Source organism: Salvelinus alpinus, chromosome 5 (assembly GCF_045679555.1).
Source record: "Salvelinus alpinus chromosome 5, SLU_Salpinus.1, whole genome shotgun sequence".
Lineage (NCBI taxonomy): Eukaryota > Metazoa > Chordata > Actinopteri > Salmoniformes > Salmonidae > Salvelinus > Salvelinus alpinus.
The window spans coordinates 85,179,605-85,200,432 of NC_092090.1; the positions used below are offsets into that span (position 1 = coordinate 85,179,605).

General features: G+C 42.9%; 1 protein-coding gene across 3 annotated transcripts in view; it reads right to left on the reverse strand.

The window, feature by feature from the left end:
* Positions 1–2,781: 2,781 nt before the first annotated feature.
* sgsm1a (small G protein signaling modulator 1a) overlaps positions 2,782–20,828 on the reverse strand; it is a 73,910-nt gene continuing 55,863 nt past the window's right edge. For all 3 annotated transcript variants that reach the window (XM_071403921.1, XM_071403922.1, XM_071403923.1), the window contains 4 exons: positions 8,247–8,356; positions 7,889–7,985; positions 6,616–6,783; positions 2,782–5,791 (listed from right to left, as the gene is read on the reverse strand). In XM_071403921.1, the coding sequence (XP_071260022.1) occupies positions 5,703–5,791; positions 6,616–6,783; positions 7,889–7,985; positions 8,247–8,356 (464 nt within the window). In that variant the 3' untranslated portion in view covers positions 2,782–5,702. The remainder of the gene's footprint in view (positions 5,792–6,615; positions 6,784–7,888; positions 7,986–8,246; positions 8,357–20,828) is intronic.

The following is a 20,828-nucleotide window of genomic DNA, read 5'->3' on the forward strand; positions in this document are numbered from 1 at the left end:
TACTCATCCTTCTTCCTCCAAACACGGCGAGTGGAGTTTAGACCAAAAAGCTCTATTTTTGTCTCATCAGACCACATGACCTTCTCCCATTCCTCCTCTGGATCATCCAGATGGTCATTGGCAAACTACAGACGGGCCTGGACATGCGCTGGCTTGAGCAGGGGGACCTTGCGTGCGCTGCAGGATTTTAATCCATGATGGCGTAGTGTGTTACTAATGGTTTTCTTTGAGACTGTGGTCCTAGCTCTCTTCAGGTCATTGACCAGGTCCTGCCGTGTAGTTATGGGCTGATCCCTCACCTTCCTCATGATCATTGATGCCCCACGAGGTGAGATCTTGCATGGAGCCCCAGACCGAGGGTGATTGACCGTCATCTTGAACTTCTTCCATTTTCTAATAATTGCGCCAACAGTTGTTGCCTTCTCACCAAGCTGCTTGCCTATTGTCCTGTAGCCCATCCCAGCCTTGTGCAGGTCTACAATTTTATCCCTGATATCCTTACACAGCTCTCATGTCTTGGCCATTTTGGAGAGGTTGGAGTCTGTTTGATTGAGTGTGTGGACAGGTGTCTTTTATACAGGTAACGAGTTCAAACAGGTGCAGTTAATACAGGTAATGAGTGGAGAACAGGAGGGCTTCTTAAAGAAAAACGAACAGGTCTGTGAGAGCCGGAATTCTTACTGGTTGGTAGGTGATCAAATACTTATGTCATGCAATAAAATGCAAATTAATTACTTAAAAATCATACAATGTGATTTTCTGGATTTTTGTTTTAGATTCAGTCTCTCACAGTTGAAGTGTACCTATGATAAAAATTACAGACCTCTACATGCTTTGTAAGTAGGAAAACCTGCAAAATCAGCAGTGTATCAAATACTTCTTCTCCCCACTGTATATACTTTAATATACAGTTGAAGTTGGAAGTTTGCATACACCTTAGCCAAATACATTTAAACTCAGTTTTTCACAATTCCTGACATTTAATCCTAGTAAAAATTCCCTGTCTTAGGTCAGTTAGGATCACCACTTTATTTTAAGAATGTGAAATATCAGAATAATAGAAGAGTGATTTATTTCAGCTTTTATTTCTTTCATCACATCCCCAGTGGGTCAGAAGTTTACATACACTCAATTACTATGTGGTAGCATTGCTTTTAAATTGTTTAACTTGGGTCAAATGTTTCGGGTAACCTTCCACAAGCTTCCCAGAATAAGTTGGGTGAATTTTGGCCCATTCCTCCTGACAGAGCTGGTGTAACTGAGTCAGGTTTGTAGGCCTCCTTGCTCGCGCATGCATTTTCAGTTATGCCCACAAATTTTCTATGGGGTTGAGGTCAGGGCTTTGTGATGGCCACTCCCAATACCTTGACTTTGTTGTCCTTAAGCCATTTTGCCAAAACTTTGGAAGTATGCTTGGGGTCATTGTCTATTTGGAAGACCCATTTGCGACCAAGCTTTAACTTCCTGACTAATGTCTTGAGATGTTGCTTCAATATATCTACATAATTTTCCTTCCTCATGGTGCCATCTATTTTGTGAAGTGCACCAGTCCCTCCTGCAGCAAAGAACCCCCACAACATGATGCTGCCACCCCTGTGCTTCACGGTTGGGATGGTGTTCTTCGGCTTGCAAGACTCCCCATTTTTCATCCAAACATAAAGATGGTCATTATGGCCAAACAATTCTATTTTTGTGTCATCAGACCAGAGGACATTTCTCCAAAAAGTATGATCTTTGTCCCCATGTGCAGTTGCAAACCGTAGTCTGGCTTTTTTATGGCAGTTTTGGAGCAGTGGCTTCTTCCTTGCTGAGCGGCCTTCAGGTTATGTCGATATAGGACTTGTTTTACTGTGGATATAGATACTTTTGTACCTGTTTCCTCCAGCATCTTCACAAGGTCCTTTGCTGTTGGTCTGGGATTGATTTGCACTTCACCAAAGTACGTTTATCTTTAGGACACAGAACGCGTCTCCTTCCTGAGCGGTATGACGGCTGCGTGGTCCCATGGTGTTTATACTTGCGTACTATTGTTTGTACAGATGAACGTGGTTCCTTCAGGTGTTTGGAAATTGCTCCCAAGGATGAACCAGGCTTGTGGAGGTCTACCATTTTTTTCTGAGGTCTTGGCTAATTCCTTTTGATTTTCCAATGATGTCAAGCAAAGAGGTACTGAGTTTGAAGGTAGGCCTTGAAATACATCCACAAGTACACCTTCAATTGATTCAAATGATGTCAATTAGCCTATCAGAAGTTTCTAAAGCCATGACATCATTTTCTGAAATTTTCCAAGCTGTTTAAAGGCACAGTCAAATAGTGTATGTAAACTTCTGACACACTGGAATTGTGATACAGTGAAATAATCTGTCTGTAAACAATTGTTGGAAAAATTACTTGTGTCATGCTCAAAGTAGATGTCCTAACCGACTTGCCAAAACTATAGTTTGTTAACAAGAAATTTGTAGAGTGGTTGAAAAACTAGTTTTAATGTATGTGAACTTCCGACTTCAACTGTATATGTATGTGTGTGTGTGTGTGTGTGTGTGTGTATGTATATATATATATATATATATATATATATATATATATATATATATATATATATATATATATATATATATATATATATATATATATATATATATATATATATATATATATATATATATATATATATATATATATATATATATATATATATATATATATATATATATATATATATATATATATATATATATATATATATATATATATATATATATACTGTATGTATATATATCATTTTGTTATTCATTTATTTTTTGATTTTTTTTTCCAATATATTTTGTTTATTACCGACCACAAAATATCAAGTATATTAGCTTTACATACAAAAGCAGAAACTTAATGAATAAATAAATATGTTAGCAAGTAAATACATGTTACAAGATAATACAATTCGTTACACCAGAATAATTCTTATTCTGGTGTAACATAAAGCACTTTGCATTCACAGACAACCACCAACACTCAAGGCATAACACATTCATGAAACAACACTGGTAAAACTGAAGTGATGTTCTACCTAGGCAATGAAAAACAGGAATGGGGATTCAAGAGATATAATCATTTACGATTTGCATTCATTTAAGGGAATGAAAGCACACAATCCCTTGCATAAATCTCAACAGCGAGGCTACATCAAGATAAAGTAATACACCTCTAATACTTCACCTGTTTTTAGATGAATTCATATCGATATTATCTTAATCCTACTGGCCAGAGATCTCAGCATCCACCCAACTGTTGAATTGGCAAACATTGTTACAGAGCACAATGGGTGGGCTATGTTATATGGTATTCATCGTCATATTCCAACTTTTAAAGCAAGAGTGAATTTGACATTCTTTGGACTCTATTCTTAGTTCTCCTCATCTCTGCAAATACCCATTTATTTTGGTGGCCAGGCCAAGCACTTCTCCAAAACAACAACAAAAAAACATGAATTTGATTAAAAAAACAGATGAACATAAAATGCCATAAGACTATACAAGGTACTGAGAAAGCCACACAATGTACATAATACACAGTGGCTGACTGGAATATATAAATAATGGAATAAGAAATCAGAGCACAGTTAAATAGCTTTTTGTTGCTTTTTGTATCCATTTCTGCCCAGACAACTATAAGTCACATGTACAATCACACAAGTTTTTCTTAGTCATAAATATAAGTTTTGACTAGGATTAGATTGGCCTCTTTTGTTTAGTTCTCCTTACAGTACAATTCACACACAACGGTATACAGACATAATATAGAATAGACAAACAAGGCAGAATATGGGAAATAATCAAAACACTGCCCATTACTAAATTGCCGACATGGTTTCAACAGATTCATGACTCCTAACAGTGTGCAGTGCCACACGTCATGACCATACACACAGATTTACAGGGTATACAGAACAGTGGCATGTCTCTGTTAGGACCTGACTACAATGGGAGTTTAGCAAATACAGATGACATAGAAACAGGTGATTTAGTCTGAGATGAAAGGAAGAGGAAAAACTGATGTTCTTATTTCCTGAATTAAGAAATCCATAAAATGATTTCCTATTTCACATCTAATTAAACCACAGGGCAAAGAAAACATATGTGTCTTGGCTTTTCGTGTCTTTATGTAAAAATGAACCATTCTACCCTTCTTAAGGGCAATATGAGGTTGCTACATCCATTTTTTTTAAACGTATAAATTAATGATATGCACCCATTTATTTTCGAAAAATATAACTTATAAAAGCCTCATGAGCTTAGTTTAACTGTCATAGCCCATCAGAACCCAGTAAATATAAACAAACACTATATGGCCTCAAAACATGGTTAAAACTAGAATGTAGATATCATGGATGGTCAGTACTTCCATCCATAGCTCTGTCTATCAATTTGAGAGTGATTACATTTCTCCAGCCCTATCCCTCAGCTTTTTAGCGAAACGGGTTTGGTGGGGGGGAGTGGGTATACTTTATTATTGTTTCTGCTGATTGCCGCTTTAAGGGAACCAATTAATTATCTAACTTAATTTTGGTTTAAAGGAATTCCAAAATAGATTGTAAGGTAACACCTACAGTACCTACCAAACTACATTCAGTAACAACTTACTTGGGACAGGGTTACTTGCAAGGTAGTCTACTTATTCAACACAGTATAACATTTAAGCTGATCTAATTTGCTCCTTGCACTGGCCTTTGGCACATCAGGTAGGTTGGTACCCTACCTGTAATTTACTCAGGTAAACTAATGCTCCAGACGGAGTCTGTTAATATGAGTTTTAACTCCAACATTTGGACGTTTCACTGGACCAGGTTAAGCCTACTCCTGTACTGAATGGCACTTGGTAACTTTCACATCTTAAAATATTCTAGGACTATCTATAGTCCATATTTATGTTTAACTGATATTCAGTTCTTGAGTAAAATATTTGTATCTAGGTCTATGAAACCAGCTCTGTGTATGTATATACTAACCTCACTTCAATCAACAGTAGGTCTACAAGGCATACCGCATACAAATCCTATGACTAAATATGTGTCACAGTTTAATAAAAAGTCAACCAAACTGTTTCACTGACAGAATAACTGGAGGTAAAAGTCATCATTCCCATGGTGTTCCATGACGAAACCTGAAATGACAAAGTACTGGTATAGCATTACATGGTATACCCTGGCTGGTTTCACATATATTTGATATTTTAGTAATTCAGCAGATGCTCTTATCCAGAGTTACTTACAGGAGCAATTAGGGATAAGTGCCTTGTTCAAGGGCACATCGACAGATTTTTCACCTAGTCAACTTCTAACCGCTAGGTTACCTGCCACCATAGATGAGAAGATAGTGAACAATGGTGGTGACCCTGTGAAGAAGGCTGTGGTGTAGAATAGTTTGTGAGGTGACCCCTAATCTGAGTGCATCTGGGTCATGTTCATCAGGGCACTCAATGGAACACATTTAAAAACATTTGGCGAAGGAAAATGAAAATGATCGTTTCTTATAGGACAAGTCTAAGTAGTCCCTGCCTGTTTCAGTCCCATTTCTTCAGTTTGGTGCCTAATAAACACAACCCTGATCTATCTATTCTGTTGCAGCTGTTCAGACTGGGATGCCTTGAGACAGACTAAGCGGAAACTGGAAGAGGATAAAGGAAGAGAAGTGGATGGCTCCTGGAGATCACTTGTTCTCAATGAGAGTCTGCACCTTGCACACCAGGTCCCGGGCCAGAGTCAGGATCTGCTTGATGTTGTGATGCTCAGCCATTTCTGAAAGGAGTCGAGAGAAGATGAAAATGTCATACCAGCTGAACCACTGCCAGCATCAATGCACAAGGCTATACCACCATATTTATTTTATGTATATGTGGGTAAGCCCTGCATTCCCCTGTAACTCTATATTCTCAGAGGTGGAGTATGACCTTTCACTGCATGGTGACAGTTCATAATCAGAGCCATCCAGTGGCTAGCTACACTACAAACTTCATTTTACCAGGGTCACGTGAAGCAATTGTAATGTCAGTTCACCACAACAGACCGAGAGTCTACTGATTAGGATGGGGTAGTCTGTGTTTAATTTAATTTTGTAAACACAGTTTGAGATCATTGTGAGGGGCTTTCCCCATTGGCTTAAATGGTTGGGCGTCCAGGGAAAATATTGTCTGAGGTTGCCACAGTAACCAAGGGGGCGACGCTTAGCGAAGGGTCAATTGCGTGCATTATTCATTAAACCATTTATTTTCTCAGCACAGGTACCCATTCAAGGTTACTATTCCCCCTTCAGCTTTTGACAAAGTTGGACATGAATAAAAATGCATTTTAGGTTTATCTTTCTTTAGGCAATTGAAATGCAATGCTCCACATTGACACTTAATCTGTAAATCTAGAGTTTGTGCCCCAGTCGAGTATTTCATATTAGCTGCTGCAAGGTGGCAGACAGTTTACCATTAAAAGGGTATAGAACGCACACACCTATCGTTTTTCCAAGTGCATGGAGACATTTTTTTATACAGAAATGCTGGTTGAAAAGTTCCATACCTTCAATGCTCTGCAAACAACTGAATGAATTGTTGATTCATTGTTAGACAGTTTACCGTTGAAAAACTTTATGATGTCGGTGAAGTCCATGTTGTTCTCCAGAATGATGTCCCGGTAGACCTCCACTAGTGCCAGTGCGATGAAGAGGACAAAGTGGCCGGAGGAGGTGTCCTTCGCTGCCCAGATGGTCTCCCATACCGCAAACACATCGTCATACACCAGCTCTGAGAATAGAGAAGTACAGGGGGATGCAGGAGTCAGTTAAGGTAGGAGTGGTGGGGAAATCTAAATCTGATAGAATAAGAGAAGCTATAAGTCAAATTGTAATAGCTTCACCTTGCCCTCCGATTGGGCTAGATGAAATTGACTTTGGGATTCAGAATGCAAGTACAGTACATGAGGATGAATCATGAGTCAGTATGGTTGGGATTGGAGTTCACGGCTCTTGGTTTTTAATGAAGATAGAAATGTGTTTGAATATGAGGGGTATAAACACCTAGATGGGAGAGATTAGAGGCTGTGATTGATAATGAGATAGCCATTGATTCATATTCACCGTGCCCTCACGTGTCCTTCACGCAGTAGTGACCCATCTTCTTATTCCTTACCAACTCCCGAAGCCACTTTTTCCTGAGTGATCTTACTGCCTGACGCATCATTGATGTGGAAGCCGCTTATTATAACTATTATAACTGCCGGGGCGGCAGGGTAGCCTAGTGGTTAGAGCGTTGGACTAGTAACTGAAAGGTTGCACAGTTCAAATCCCCGAGCTGACAAGGTACAAATCTGTCGTTCTGCACCTGAACAGGCAGTTAACCCACTGTTCCTAGGCCGTCATTGAAAATAAGAATTTGTTCTTAACTGACTTGCCTAGTTAAATAAAGGTTAAAAAAAATAAAAATTGTTAACTTGTGTTGCTTCATGTCCGTTTTATATTTGGTCATGGTATGAAAACACGCTATCCCCTAAGTTTAATTGCCATTTGCTACGGGCAATTGCACGGTAACAGAGGGATGCTGAGACTCCAATTTTTCACTTTGAAATGTATGCCAAATAAAAACCAATGATTGCAAAGTTAAACAAACCATAGAAAAATGCATTTATTTGAAGAAAAGTACAGATGCATAGTTTGGAAACAGAATGACGGGTTGTGCTGTTTGTTCCATCATTCTGTTACCAAACTTTGCATCTGTACTGTTCTTCAAATAAATTTATTTTTCTATGGTTTGTTTAATTTTGCAATCATTGTTTTTTGTTTGGAATGTATTTTAAAGTCTCAGTCTTGCCCCTACAGTAATAAGTCCCCTCATAGCAGGATGTCATTATTACCACGCTTTAAGTCTAGAAGGAACCATCGGTAGCAGAAGTAGAAGTGGGTGTAGTCGCCATTTTGGTGCATGAGCTCAAAGATCTCCGAATCCAGTATCTACAGAAGGGTAGGAGCAGGAAGGGAGTAGTAGGAGAGAGGGCAGACAGTTGAAAGAAAAGAGAAGCCAGATAGACAGTTGAAGGACAAGAGATGGGTTGGGGAGTAGAGGGAATGGGTCGGGGAAGAGAGGATGGGGGTTAGTGGAGACCATAAAGTTAATGTGTTATATTCACTGTATCCTTCTATTCATGAAAACAACTGGATGCATGCCAATACATATACAAATATAGAAGTTACAAAGGGTCTCTGTGGCCTCACCTGGATGAGAGAGCGCATGTTGGCAAAGTGAGTGTCCATGGCCCCGCCGTGGGGGAAGTTCTGATTCATCCTCTTCATGAGCTCAGTGAAACAGCTAAAGGCCATGGCCTCTGAGAGAGGGGGGAGGAAAGATGGAGAGAGGGAGAAAAGACAGACAGAAATGTTGAACGGTCCGCTTCTATCACCCTTTCGGTTGTCCAACCTGAAGCTCAACAGAACCCCTGTCCTCTGTTTTATAGTATTATATTCATTGTACTCTTTCTTTATTTCTCAATACCTCTGTATGATATAGTGATAGTCTAAGATGAGTCTCACTGACAAACTGTTGTTTGACTAAGCGTGATTGTGTGTGTGTGTTATAGAGCAGCTGAACCCCCAAAAAATATTTATTTGGTTGAAAACGGCATCGATATTAGTCAGAAACATTGATTCCAGTGTTAAAATTGACTACAAAGTGTAAATAGCATATTTTGGTCATAAAGTCAGTATCTTCCAAAACAGGTATTAGGGAAGCTGTTACGTTCCTAGATCCAATGGATATTTGAGGGTGGGTTTTGATTTAGATCATGCCCACTTGCCCACTAACAGAGGACTGTAACGCCTAGAATGTTTTGACCATGACAGTTTACAATCTAAGGATCACCAAGTAATTTTGTCTCCTCAACTTGTTCCACAGCCACACCATTCATTACCAGATTCAGCTGAGGTCTAGAACCTTTGTACCAAATACAATGCTCTTAGTTTTAGAGATGTTCAGGACAGTTTATTACTGGCCACCCATTCCAAAACAGACTGCAACTCTTTGTTAAGGGTTTCAGAGGCTTCATTAGCTGTGGTTTCTGATGCATATATGGTTGAATCATCAGCATACATGGACACTGCCAGTGGCAGGTCATTGGTAAAAATAGAAAAGATTAGAGGGCCTAGAGAGCTGCCCTGTGGTACACCACACATTACATGTTTGACATTAGAGAAGCTTCCATTAAAGAAAACCCTCTCCGTTCTATTAGATAGATACCTCTGAATCCACGATATGGCATCGTGCCATAACACATGCATTTCCTCAAAAACAGGTTATGGTCAATAATATCAAATGCTGCACTGAAATCTAACAGTACAGCTCCCACAATCTTCTTGATATCAATTTCTTTCAACCATTCATCAGTTATTTGTTTCAGTGCAGTACATGCTGAGTGCCCTTCTCTAGAAGCATGCTGAAAGTATTTTGTTAATTTATTTACAGAGAAGTAGCATTGTATTTGGTCAAACACCATTTTTTCCAACAGTTTGCTAAGAGCTGGCAGCAAGCTTATAGGTCTGCTGTTAGAACCAGCAAAGGCTGCTCTACCACTCTCGTGTAGCGGAATGACTTTGGATTCCTCCAGGCCTGAGGACAAAGACTTTCCTCTAGGCTCAGATAAAGATATGACAGATAGGAGTGGCTATAGTCAACTACCATCCTCAGTAGCTTTCCATCTAAGTTGTCAATGTCAGGTTTGTCATTATTGATCGATAACAATACAATACTTTTTCCACCTCTCCCACACTAACTTGACAAAATTCAAACTTGCAATGCTTTTCTTTCATGATTTTGGTCTTTCTTTTACATGAGTACGATGGCAGACTATTTGTTGTTGGCATTTCCTGCCTAAGTTTCCCCACTTTGCCAATGAAGAAAACATACAAATAATTGGCAACATCAAATGGTTTGGTGATGAATAAACCATCTGATTCCATGAAAGATGAAGTTGAATTTGTCTTTCTGCACATCATTTCAATTTAACAAAGGTTTTTATATCATTAATCTTGGCTTCATAATACAGTTTCTTCTTTTTTGTTGTTGAGTTCAGTCACATAATTTCTCAATTTGCAGTAAGTCAGCCAGTCAGATGTGCAGCCAGACTTATTAGCCACTCCTTTTGCCCCATCTCTTTCAACCATACAGTTTTTCAATTCCTCATAAATCCATGGAGCCTTAACAGTTCTAAAAGTCAGTTTCTTAACAGGTGCATGTTTATCAATAATTGGAAGATGCAATTTAATAAATTCATCAATGTGCTGCGTCTGGATGCTCCTTATTAATCACATCAGACCAACAAATATTTTTAACATCATCCACATGAGTCAAAGCAAAATCTTTTGTATGATCTCTTATACACTATTTTAGGCCCAGCTTTTGGAACTTTAGCTTTCCTGGATATAGCCACAATATTGTAATCATTACATCCAATGGGTACGGATACGGCTATTAGTAAAAATGTCATCAATACATGTGAATGATCTTGTTCCTGTAGTGTTTGTAAACACCCTGGTAGGTTGATGAATAACCTGAACCAGATTACAGGCACTGGTTACAGTGAGAAGCTTCCTCTTAAACGGACAGCTTGATGAAAAACAGTCAATATTTAGGTCCCCAAAAAGTAGACCTGTAAGGGGTGCTTAACTTCTTATGGCTGAAGGGGCAGTATTGAGTAGCTTGGATGAAAGGTGCCCATTGTAAATGGCCAGCTCCTCAGTCTCAGTTGCTAATATATGCATATTATTATTAGTATTGGATAGAAAACACTCTAAAGTTTCTAAAACTGTTTGAATCAAGTCTGTGAGATTAACAGAACTCATATGGCAGGCAAAAACCTGAGAAGTTCCACTTCCTGTTTGGATTTTTTCTGGAGGTGCCATATTTTCAACCAAGCTCTCATTGAATATAAAGAGAGATATGAATGGGTTTTCACTTCCTACGGCTTCCACTAGATGTCAACAGTCAATAGAACTTAGTCTGATGACTCTAATTTGAAGGGGATTCGAAGGAGACAGGAATGAGTAATCACTGCCATGAGGTGCCCACGCATTGAACTGGCGCGTTCACGTGAGAGTGAGCTCCGTTCCTTCTCTCAATTGAAGTCGATTTAATTCTCCGGTTGGAACGTTATTCAAGATGTATGTTAACAACATTCTAAAGATTGATTCAGTACATCGTTTGACATGTTTCTACTGACTGTAACGGAACGTTTGGACATTTCGTCACGTTATAGTGGTCGCGCTTTTAGACTTTGGTTAGGGGTTTTGGTAAACAATTCGAAAGTAGCTAATTTGACATAAATAACGGACATGAACGAACAAATCAAGCATTTATTGTGGACCTGGGATTCCTAGGACTGCAATCTGATGAATTCATCAAAGGTAAGGAAACATTTATCATGTATTTTCTGGTTTCTGTTGAGTCCAACATGGTGGCTAATTTGGCTAATCATCTGAGCTCCGTCTCAGATTATTGCATGGTTTATATTTCCGTAAAGTTTTTTTGAAATCTGACACAGCGGTTGCATTAAGGAGAGGTATATCTATAATTCTATGTGTATTACTTGTATTATCATTTATATTTATGTTGAGTATTTCTGTTGAAATGATGTGGCTATGCAAAGTCACTTGATGTTTTTGCAACTAGTGAATCTAACGCCTCAATGTAAACTCAGATTTTTTTATATAAATATGAACTTAATCAAACAAAACATGCATGTATTGTGTAACATGAAGTCCTATGAGTGTCATCTGATGAAAATAATCGAAGGTTAGTGATTAATTTTATCTCTATTCTGGTTTTTGAAAGCTATCTTTAGCTGGAAAAAATGGCTGTGGTTATTGTGGTTTTGTGGTGACCTAACATAATCGTTTGTAGTGCTTTCGCTGAAAAGCCTATTTGAAATCGGACACTTTGGTGGGATAAACAACAAGATTACCTTTAAAATGATATAAGACACATGAATGTCTGAGGCATTTTAATTATGAGATTTCTGTTTTTTGAATTTGGCGCCCTGCACTTCAACTGGCTGTTGTCATATCGATCCCGTTAACTTGACTGCAGCCATAAGAATTTAACTGGTGGCAGGGAAGTCAGACGCAGGAGAGCAGAAAAAGGTAATAGCCGGAGCAGTTTAATTGTAAAACCAACGGCATAACGAAATAAACAAACATGGGTACAAAACCCGACGCGCACCAGTAACATGTGCACAAGCACTTACAATAAACAATTCCACACAAAGACATGGGGGGAACAGAGGGTTAAATACACAACAATAAATGAGGGAAATTGAAACCAGGTGTGTAGGAAAACAAGACAAAACAAATGGAAAATGAAAAATGGATCGACGATGGCTAGAAGACCGGTGACGTCGACCGCCGAACACCGCCCGAAGAAGAAGAGGAAACAACTTCGGTGGAAGTCGTGACAGTACCCCCCCTTGAAACCGGCCTCGGGGACGACCCGGAGGGCGAGGTGCAGGGCGATCCGGACGGAGACGGTGGAACTCCCGCAGCATTGAAGGGTCCAACACGTCCTCCACCGGAACCCAGCATCTCTCCTCCGGACCGTACCCCTCCCAGTCCACGAGGTACTGAAGGCCCCTCGCCCGACGTCTCAAATCCAGTATGGATCGAACGGAGTACGCCGGGGTCCCCTCGATGTCCAGAGGGGGCGGAGGAACCTCCCGCACCTCAGACTCCTGGAGCGGGCCAGCCACCACCGGCCTGAGGAGAGACACATGGAACGAGGGGTTAATACGGTAATCTGGGGGAAGTTGTAACCTGTAACTCACCTTGTTCAGTCTCCTCAGGACTTTAAATGGCCCCACAAACCACGGACCCAGCTTCCGGCAGGGCAGGCGGAGGGGCAGGTTTCGGGTCGAGAGCCAGACCCGGTCCCCTGGTGCAAACACCGGGGCCTCACTGCGGTGACGGTCTGTGCCGGCTTTCTGGCGCAGCATGGCGTGCTGAAGGTGAACATGGGCGGTGTCCCATGTTTCCTCCACGCGCCGGAACCAGTCGTCCACCGCAGGAGCCACGGTCTGACTCTGATGCCAAGGAGCCAGAACCGGCTGATACCCCAGTACGCACTGGAAGGGGGAGAGGTTAGTGGAGGAGTGGCGGAGCAAGTTCTGGGCCATCTCTGCCCAGGGCACGAACGCTGCCCACTCCCCCGGCCGGTCCTGGCAATAAGACCTCAGAAACCTACCCACATCCGGGTTTACTCTCTCCACCTGCCCATTACTCTCGGGGTGAAAACCCGAGGTAAGGCTGATCGAGACCCCCAGACGTTCTATGAACGATGAACGAAGTGAATTGGGGACCCCGATCAGACACTATGTCCTCAGGCACCTCGTAGTGCCGGAAGACGTGTGTAAACAAGGCCTCCGCAGTCTGTAGGGCCGTAGGGAGACCGGGCAGTGGGAGGAGACGGCAGGACTTAGAGAAACGATCCACAACATCCAGGATCGTGGTGATAGGGGAAGATCGGTCAGGAAATCGATCGACAGGTGTGACCATGGCCGCTGTGGAACGGGTAAGGGGCGTAGCTTACCTCTGGGCAGGTGCCTAGGAGCCTTACACTGGGCGCACACCAAGCAAGAGGAAACATACACCCTCACGTCCTTAGCCAAAGTGGGCCACCAGTACTTCCCACTCAAACAGCGCACCGTCCGACCGATGCCTGGATGACCAGAGGAGGGTGACGTGTGGGCCCAATAGATCAGCCGGTCACGGACAGCAGACGGAACGTACAGACGCCCAGCGGGACACTGGAGGGGAGCGGGCTCAGCACGCAACGCCTGCTCAATGTCCGCGTCCAGCTCTTACACTACCGGCGCCACCAGGCAGGAGGTCGGGAGTATGGGGGTGGGATCCATGGGCCGCTCCTCTGTGTCATACAGCCGGGACAGTGCGTCTGCCTTACAGTTCTGGGAACCTGGTCTGTAGGAAAGGGTGAAAACAAACCGGGTGAAAAACATGGCCCACCTTGCCTGGCGAGGGTTCAGTCTCCTCGCCGACCGAATGTACTCCAGATTGCGGTGGTCAGTCCAGATGAGAAAAGGGCGTTTAGCCCCCCTCAAGCCAATGTCTCCACACCTTCAAAGCCTTAACGACAGCCAACAGCTCCCGGTCCCCCACGTCATAGTTTCGCTCCGCCGGGCTGAGCTTCCTCGAGAAGAAGGCACAGGGGTGGAGCTTCGGTGGAGTACCACAAACCACCGCAAACGTACCGGTCCCCCCTTCAGCAGTGAGGTAATGGGAGCCGCTACCTGACCAAAACCCCGGATAAACCTCCGGTAGTAATTGGCAAACCCTAGAAACCACTGCACCTCCTTTACCGTGTTGGGAGTCGGCCAATTACGCACGGCTGAGATGCGGTCACTCTCCATCTCCACCCCTGAGGTGGAAATTCGGCACCCTAGGAAGGAGACAAACTGTTGGAAGAACAGACATTTCTCAGCCTTGGCGTACAGGTCATGCTCCAACAGTCGACCAAGCACTTTGCGCAACAGGGACACATGCTCGGCGCGTGTAGCGGAGTATATCAGAATGTCATCAATATACACCACTACACACTGCCCGTGCAGGTCCCTGAAAATCTCTTCTACAAAGGCTTGGAAGACTGATGGAGCATTCATCAACCCGTACGGCATGACGAGGTACTCATAATGCCGTGAGGTCAAACTGAATGCCGTCTTCCACCCGTCTCCCTCCCGGATACGCACCAGGTTGTAAGCACTCCTGAGACCAAGTTTGGTGAAGAAGCGCGGCCTGTGCATTGACTCAATCGCAGTGGCAATAAGAGGTAGCGGGTAACTGTACCTCACAGTTATCTGATTAAGACCTCGATAGTGAATACACGGGTGCAGACCTCCCTCCTTCTTCAAAAAAAGAAACTCGAGGAGGCGGGGGAAGTGGAGGACCGAATGTACCCCTGACGCAGGGATTTGGAGACATATGTTTCCATAGCCACCGTCTCCGCCTGTGACAGAGGATACACGTGACTCCTGGGAAGTGCAGCGTCTACCAGGAGATTTATCGCACAATCCCCCCGTCGATGGGGTGGTAATTGAGTCGCCTTCTTTTTGGAGAAGGCGAGAGCCAAATCGGCATATTCGGGGGGAATGCGCACCGTGGAGACCTGGTCTGGACTTTCCACCTTAGTAGCACCTACGGAAACCTCTAAACACCTCCCCGAGCCCTCGCGCGTTCACCCCGTGAGAGCCCTCCGTAGCCATGAAACAGTGGGGTCATGACAAGCTAACCAGGGTAGGCCTAGCACCACGGGAAACGCAGGAGAGTCAATGAGAAATAGACTGATTCTCTCCGTGTGACCCCCCTGCGTCACCATGCCCAGAGGAGCGGTGGCCTCCCTAATCAACCCTGACCCTAATGGTTGACTATCTAAGGCGTGAACTGGGAAGGGCGTAGCCACAGGAACAATGGGGATCCCTAAACTATGGGCAAATGATCTGTCAATAAAATTCCCAGCCGCGCCTGAATCGACGAGCGCCTTATGCTGGGAATGTGGGGAAAACTCAGGAAAAGTGACGAACAAAAACATGTGTGCAATAGAGGGTTCTGGGTGAGAATGGTGCCTTCAGAGGGTTCTGGGTGAGAATGGTGACCCCCAGAGGAACCAAGCCGGCACCGACCGGCAGTGTGACCTCTGCAGCCACAGATGGTGCCCGAGACGGAACCTCCTCCGGTCTCCCTGAGCGCAGCACCTCCCAACTCCATGGGCATCAGAGCGGTGGTGCTGGGGGATGGAACCAACAGACCCCGATCTGGACGTCCGTGGGTAGCCAGCAGGTTATCCAGCCGAATGGACAGGTCCACCAGCTGGTCGAAGGTAAGGGTGGTGTCCCTGCAGGCCAACTCTCGACGGACGTCCTCGCGTAAACTGCAGCGATAGGGGTCGATCAGGGCCCTGTCGTTCCATCCCGCTCCGGAGACCAGGGTCCGAAAGTCCAAAGCGAACTCCTGTGCGCTCCTCGTCCCCTGCTGCAGGTGGAAAAGACGTTCACCCGCCACTCTGCCCTCGGGCAGGTGGTCGAAGACTGCCCGGAAACGGGTGAACTCCTCAAAGTGGTCCAGCACCGCATCTCCTTCCACCCACGTTGGCCCACTCCAGGGCTTTCCCCGAGAGGCATGAAATGAGAGCGGACACCCTCTCACGGCCCGAAGGAGCCGGGTGGACGGTTGCCAGGTATAAATCCAACTGCAGCAGGATCCCTGGCAGCGGGCAGCCATCCCACCGTACTCCCCGGGGAGGGGGAGGCGAATCCCACTGGAACCGGGTGCAGAAGGAGTGAGTAGTGGAGGCCCCTGTTGTGCTGGGGGAGGTGCTGGAGGAACTCCCTGTCTCTCCCAGCGGTCCATGGTGTGGACAACGCGGTCCAGGGCGGTGCTGAGATGGTGGCTCATCGCCTCTTGCTCCAGGACGCGCTCCTCGACCCCTATACCAGGGGCACCTGCTCCTGCTGACTCCATATGGTTGGTGTGTAATTCTGTAAGGGGTGCGTAACTGGTGGCAGGGAAGTCAGACGCAGGAGAGCAGAACTGGGTAATAGCCGGAGCAGTTTAATTGTAAAACCAACGGCACAACGAAATAAACAAACATGGGTACAAAACCCGAGGCGCACCAGTAACATGTGCACTTACAATAAACAATTCCACACAAAGACATGGGGGAAACAGAGGGTTAAATACACAACAATAAATGAGGGAAATTGAAACCAGGTGTGTAGGAAAACAAGACAAAACAAATGGAAAATTAAAAATGGATCGCCGATGGCTAGAAGACCGGTGACGCCGACCGCCGAACACTGCCCGAATAAGGAGAGGAAACGACTTCGGTGGAAGTCGTGACAAGACCTCTCTGTTTACATCACATACACTATCAAGCATTTCACACATATTATTTAGATACTGACTGTTAGCACTTGGTGGCCGAAAATGCTTTAGATGTGTCAGGTAAATCTGCAACCACAACACTTCAATAACACTTGACATACGTGAACTCAGTCTGTGTGCTGCGCTTGCCTAGCTTTATTTAGCATGTGAAAACTCCTTTCACTGGTATTGGCTCGTTTGATGAGTATACATATAGCTTTTTATCAGTCAGTGATAAACGACACCTGATTTCTGTGGCTTTCAGCTTTTCCCATGTGCTCTCATCTACCATGTTAGTTGTGGCCCAAGAATCAATTAACATTAATAAATTGTCCCCTCCCACTGAGAACGTGATCCTGTCTGAGTTACAGTTCTCATGCAGAGATGCATAGTCTCTGTTTTGTTCCTCTGAATCAACACATTTCACAATCTGTTTCGAGTTATTTTTTGTCTTGCACATTTTTGCAAAACTATCCTTTCCGTTACATTACTTGCAGGTCTGCCCGCATTCATGAATAAGCAGGGTCCTTTGTAAAATGATCATGTCCACAAAGGTAGCAAACTTTCTCTGATTTGTATTTTCCGTCTACATTCTGTCTCTGTCCCGTTTGTGATATTTCCCTTCCTTGTTGTAAACATGATCTCATCATCCTTCGCATCTGTACTCACATGCATGGTGGACATTTGCATTTCAGTTCTTTCACATTGTGGCTCGAGTAACCGTGCTAATGTTAGCCTAGGGCCCTCCTCCAATAGCTTTCGCCGCAAATATTCTGTATAACACTTGCTCAGTATGGCACCTCTAATCTGATTGTCCTTATCTCCAGCAAAGTCACAGTCCTTAGCTGCTTGTCTAAGATGAGTAACAAATTGCTGAACTGTCCCACCAGTTTTCTGTGTCAGTCTCGCGAATGCCGTGTTCACTTGTGGCACAATGGAAAGGGGGATGCCTAGTCAGTTGTACAACTGAATGCATTCAACCGAAATGTGTCTTCCACATTTAATCCAACCCCTCTGAATCAGAGAGGTGCAGGGGACTGCCTTAATCGACATCCACATAATCGGTGCCCAGAGAGCAGTTATTGTTGGGGGTTAACTACCTTGCTCAAGAGCAGAACGTCAGCGTAGCAGGTTCACTGTAGCAGTCAAACTTTGGCACGGTGCTTTCCATCTTGTCGACCCTTTAACTCACTTTTCAGATTTAATTATCGTTTTCAAACATTATCCTCGTCGCCATTGTTCAATCCTATACTTACAACTTGTGCTAAGTTAGGATATTATACTGAATTGAATCAACTGGATTCGAGGTAAACTTCAACATGTCTTTACTCCATGACCGTCTTGTAACAAGAACCCAGCATTATTTTCTGACGTGGTGGCGTCATATCAGTGTGTCACATCGATGCACGATAAAGCCCTTTATCAAGTGGCAACTTGCTGATCTGTTTGATAGTGATCACTCCAGTCTGCCACTGTTGTGAGCAAATGAGAATTGAGACAATGTGCACTTGCATCCCAACTGCCACTTGTCAACCCATTCATGAGCATAAAAAACCCTGCCAGACGGACGCACACTACGGTAATAGTTGAACAACAAAATTACTGACGCACTTTGTCACTCGCCAGTGACTTGATAAGCTGATTCATCTAACGTGGCCTGCCTGCTCAATGTGCCTGCTACAGGTAACTGCCAAAATAAAGGAAACACTTGTGTAAATGGGGGATCTGGCAGCTCTGTTATGGTATGGGGTGCATTTTCCTGGTTTAAGGCCACTCAACCCCTTAGAGGGCAAGGTAAACGCCAATAAATACACAGCCATTCTGAGTGACACTTTCAACATATGGTGAAGCATTTCTATCCTGATAGGAGTGGTCTCTTCCCAGCCTGTTCTCATAGACTCGACATAACATAGTAAATGTAAATCCAAGACACTCAAATTAGTATGATATGTTACGTTTGGTATAGTTACATAAGACAGATGGTTATTTAAGGAAAAAACTAAAGCCACTGATAAACAGTGTGTAGCTTGTGCTCTATTTACGATAATTTGACAGCTTGCTAATGATAAGTTGTAGACATGTTCTCAGAAATCAGTTCAGAGCGCAGTAGCAGCTGACTCGATACTTTCTGTAGTGCACTACTAGTTTTCATAAAGTTTTTTTTAACTTGAGAAATACTGCACCTTAGATAGATGTAAAATTGCACGACTAAGACCACCTTGGCAAAAACGTCTAAATTAATTACAGATTTCTTGATTTATCTTATATTAATTCTGACTATTTTGAGGGCGAAATGTTGCTACCGTTACTCAATAGAGACAAACAACAGTAACTGCCAGGGTACATTATAGCGAACATAACACACCCACATCGAACCACATGATGCAAATCTATTTTTTTTCTTAATGAGCAGCAGAAAAACACATGCGGAATAGGTGAGTTCAGCCCCCCTTTAAAAAAGTACTGATCAAGACAAATCAAATGTAACTTTTACTTGGTACTCATCCCGGATCCGGGAGCACCCCCCACAGTAAAAAAGCTGACTAGCATAGCCTAGCATAGCGTCACAAGTAAATACTAGCATCTAAATATCATTAAATCACAAGTCCAAGACACCAGATGAAAGATACACTTCTTGTGAATCCAGCCATCATTTCTGATTTTTTAAATGTTTTACAGGGAAGACACAATATGTAAATCTATTAGCTAACCACGTTAGCAAAAGACACCACTTTTTTTACTCCACCAGTTTTTTACTCCATCAGTAGCTATCACTAATTCGACTAAATAAAGATATATATAGCCACTAACCAAGAAACAACTTCATAAGATGACAGTCTGATAACATATTTATGGTATAGCATATGTTTTTTTAGAAAAATTTGCATTTTTCAGGTATAAATCATAGTTTACCATTGCAGCCACTATCACAAAACTCACCAAAGCGACTAGAATAACTACAGAGAGCAACGTGTATTACCTAATTACTCATCATAAAACATTTCTTAAAAATACACAGCGTACAGCAATTGAAAGACACAGATCTTGTGAATCCAGACAATATTTCAGATTTTCTAAGTGTTTTACAGCGAAAACACAATATATCGTTATATTAGCATACCACATGAGCTAACATCACCCCAGCATTGATTCAAGGCAAAAAGAGCGATAACGTTATCACCACCAAAATATATTAATTTTTTCACTAACCTTCTCAGAATTCTTCAGATGACAGTCCTGTAACATCATATTACACAATGCATATAGAGTTTGTTCGAAAATGTGCATATTTAGCATCACAAATCGTGGTTATGCAATGTAATCTGTCAAAACATGGCATGCATTCTGGCCGGCGCCATCTTGGAAAGGCACCTAAGTTTACGATTATTTATCGATTAGATTGACAAAAAAAATACAGGTTGGACAGCTAATGAAAGATGCATTAGTTATTAATGCAACCGCTGAGTTAGATTTTTAAAATTAACGTTACTAGACATACAGTGTGCGTTACAGCCAGACTAGTGCCGCAACAATGGCCGACAAATGCGTTTACATTTTTCCACATAAATACGGAATAAAATCATAAATAGCTCTTACTTTTGGACGAGCTTCCATCAGTATCTTGGGCAAGGTGTCCTTTGTCCAAAAGAATCGTTGCTTTGTTGTAAAACGTCCTCTTCAACTTCGGAACTAGCAGCTAACAATAGCTACGTGGCACACACATGTCCAAATCCTCAAAGCGCAATACTACGAAAATTCCGAAAATAGCAATATACTCGCATAAACTGATATAAATCGGTTTAAAATAACTTCGTTATGATGTTTCTAACACCTATATCGAATTAAATCACAGACGGATATCTTAGCCCGATAACGAGAGCTTTT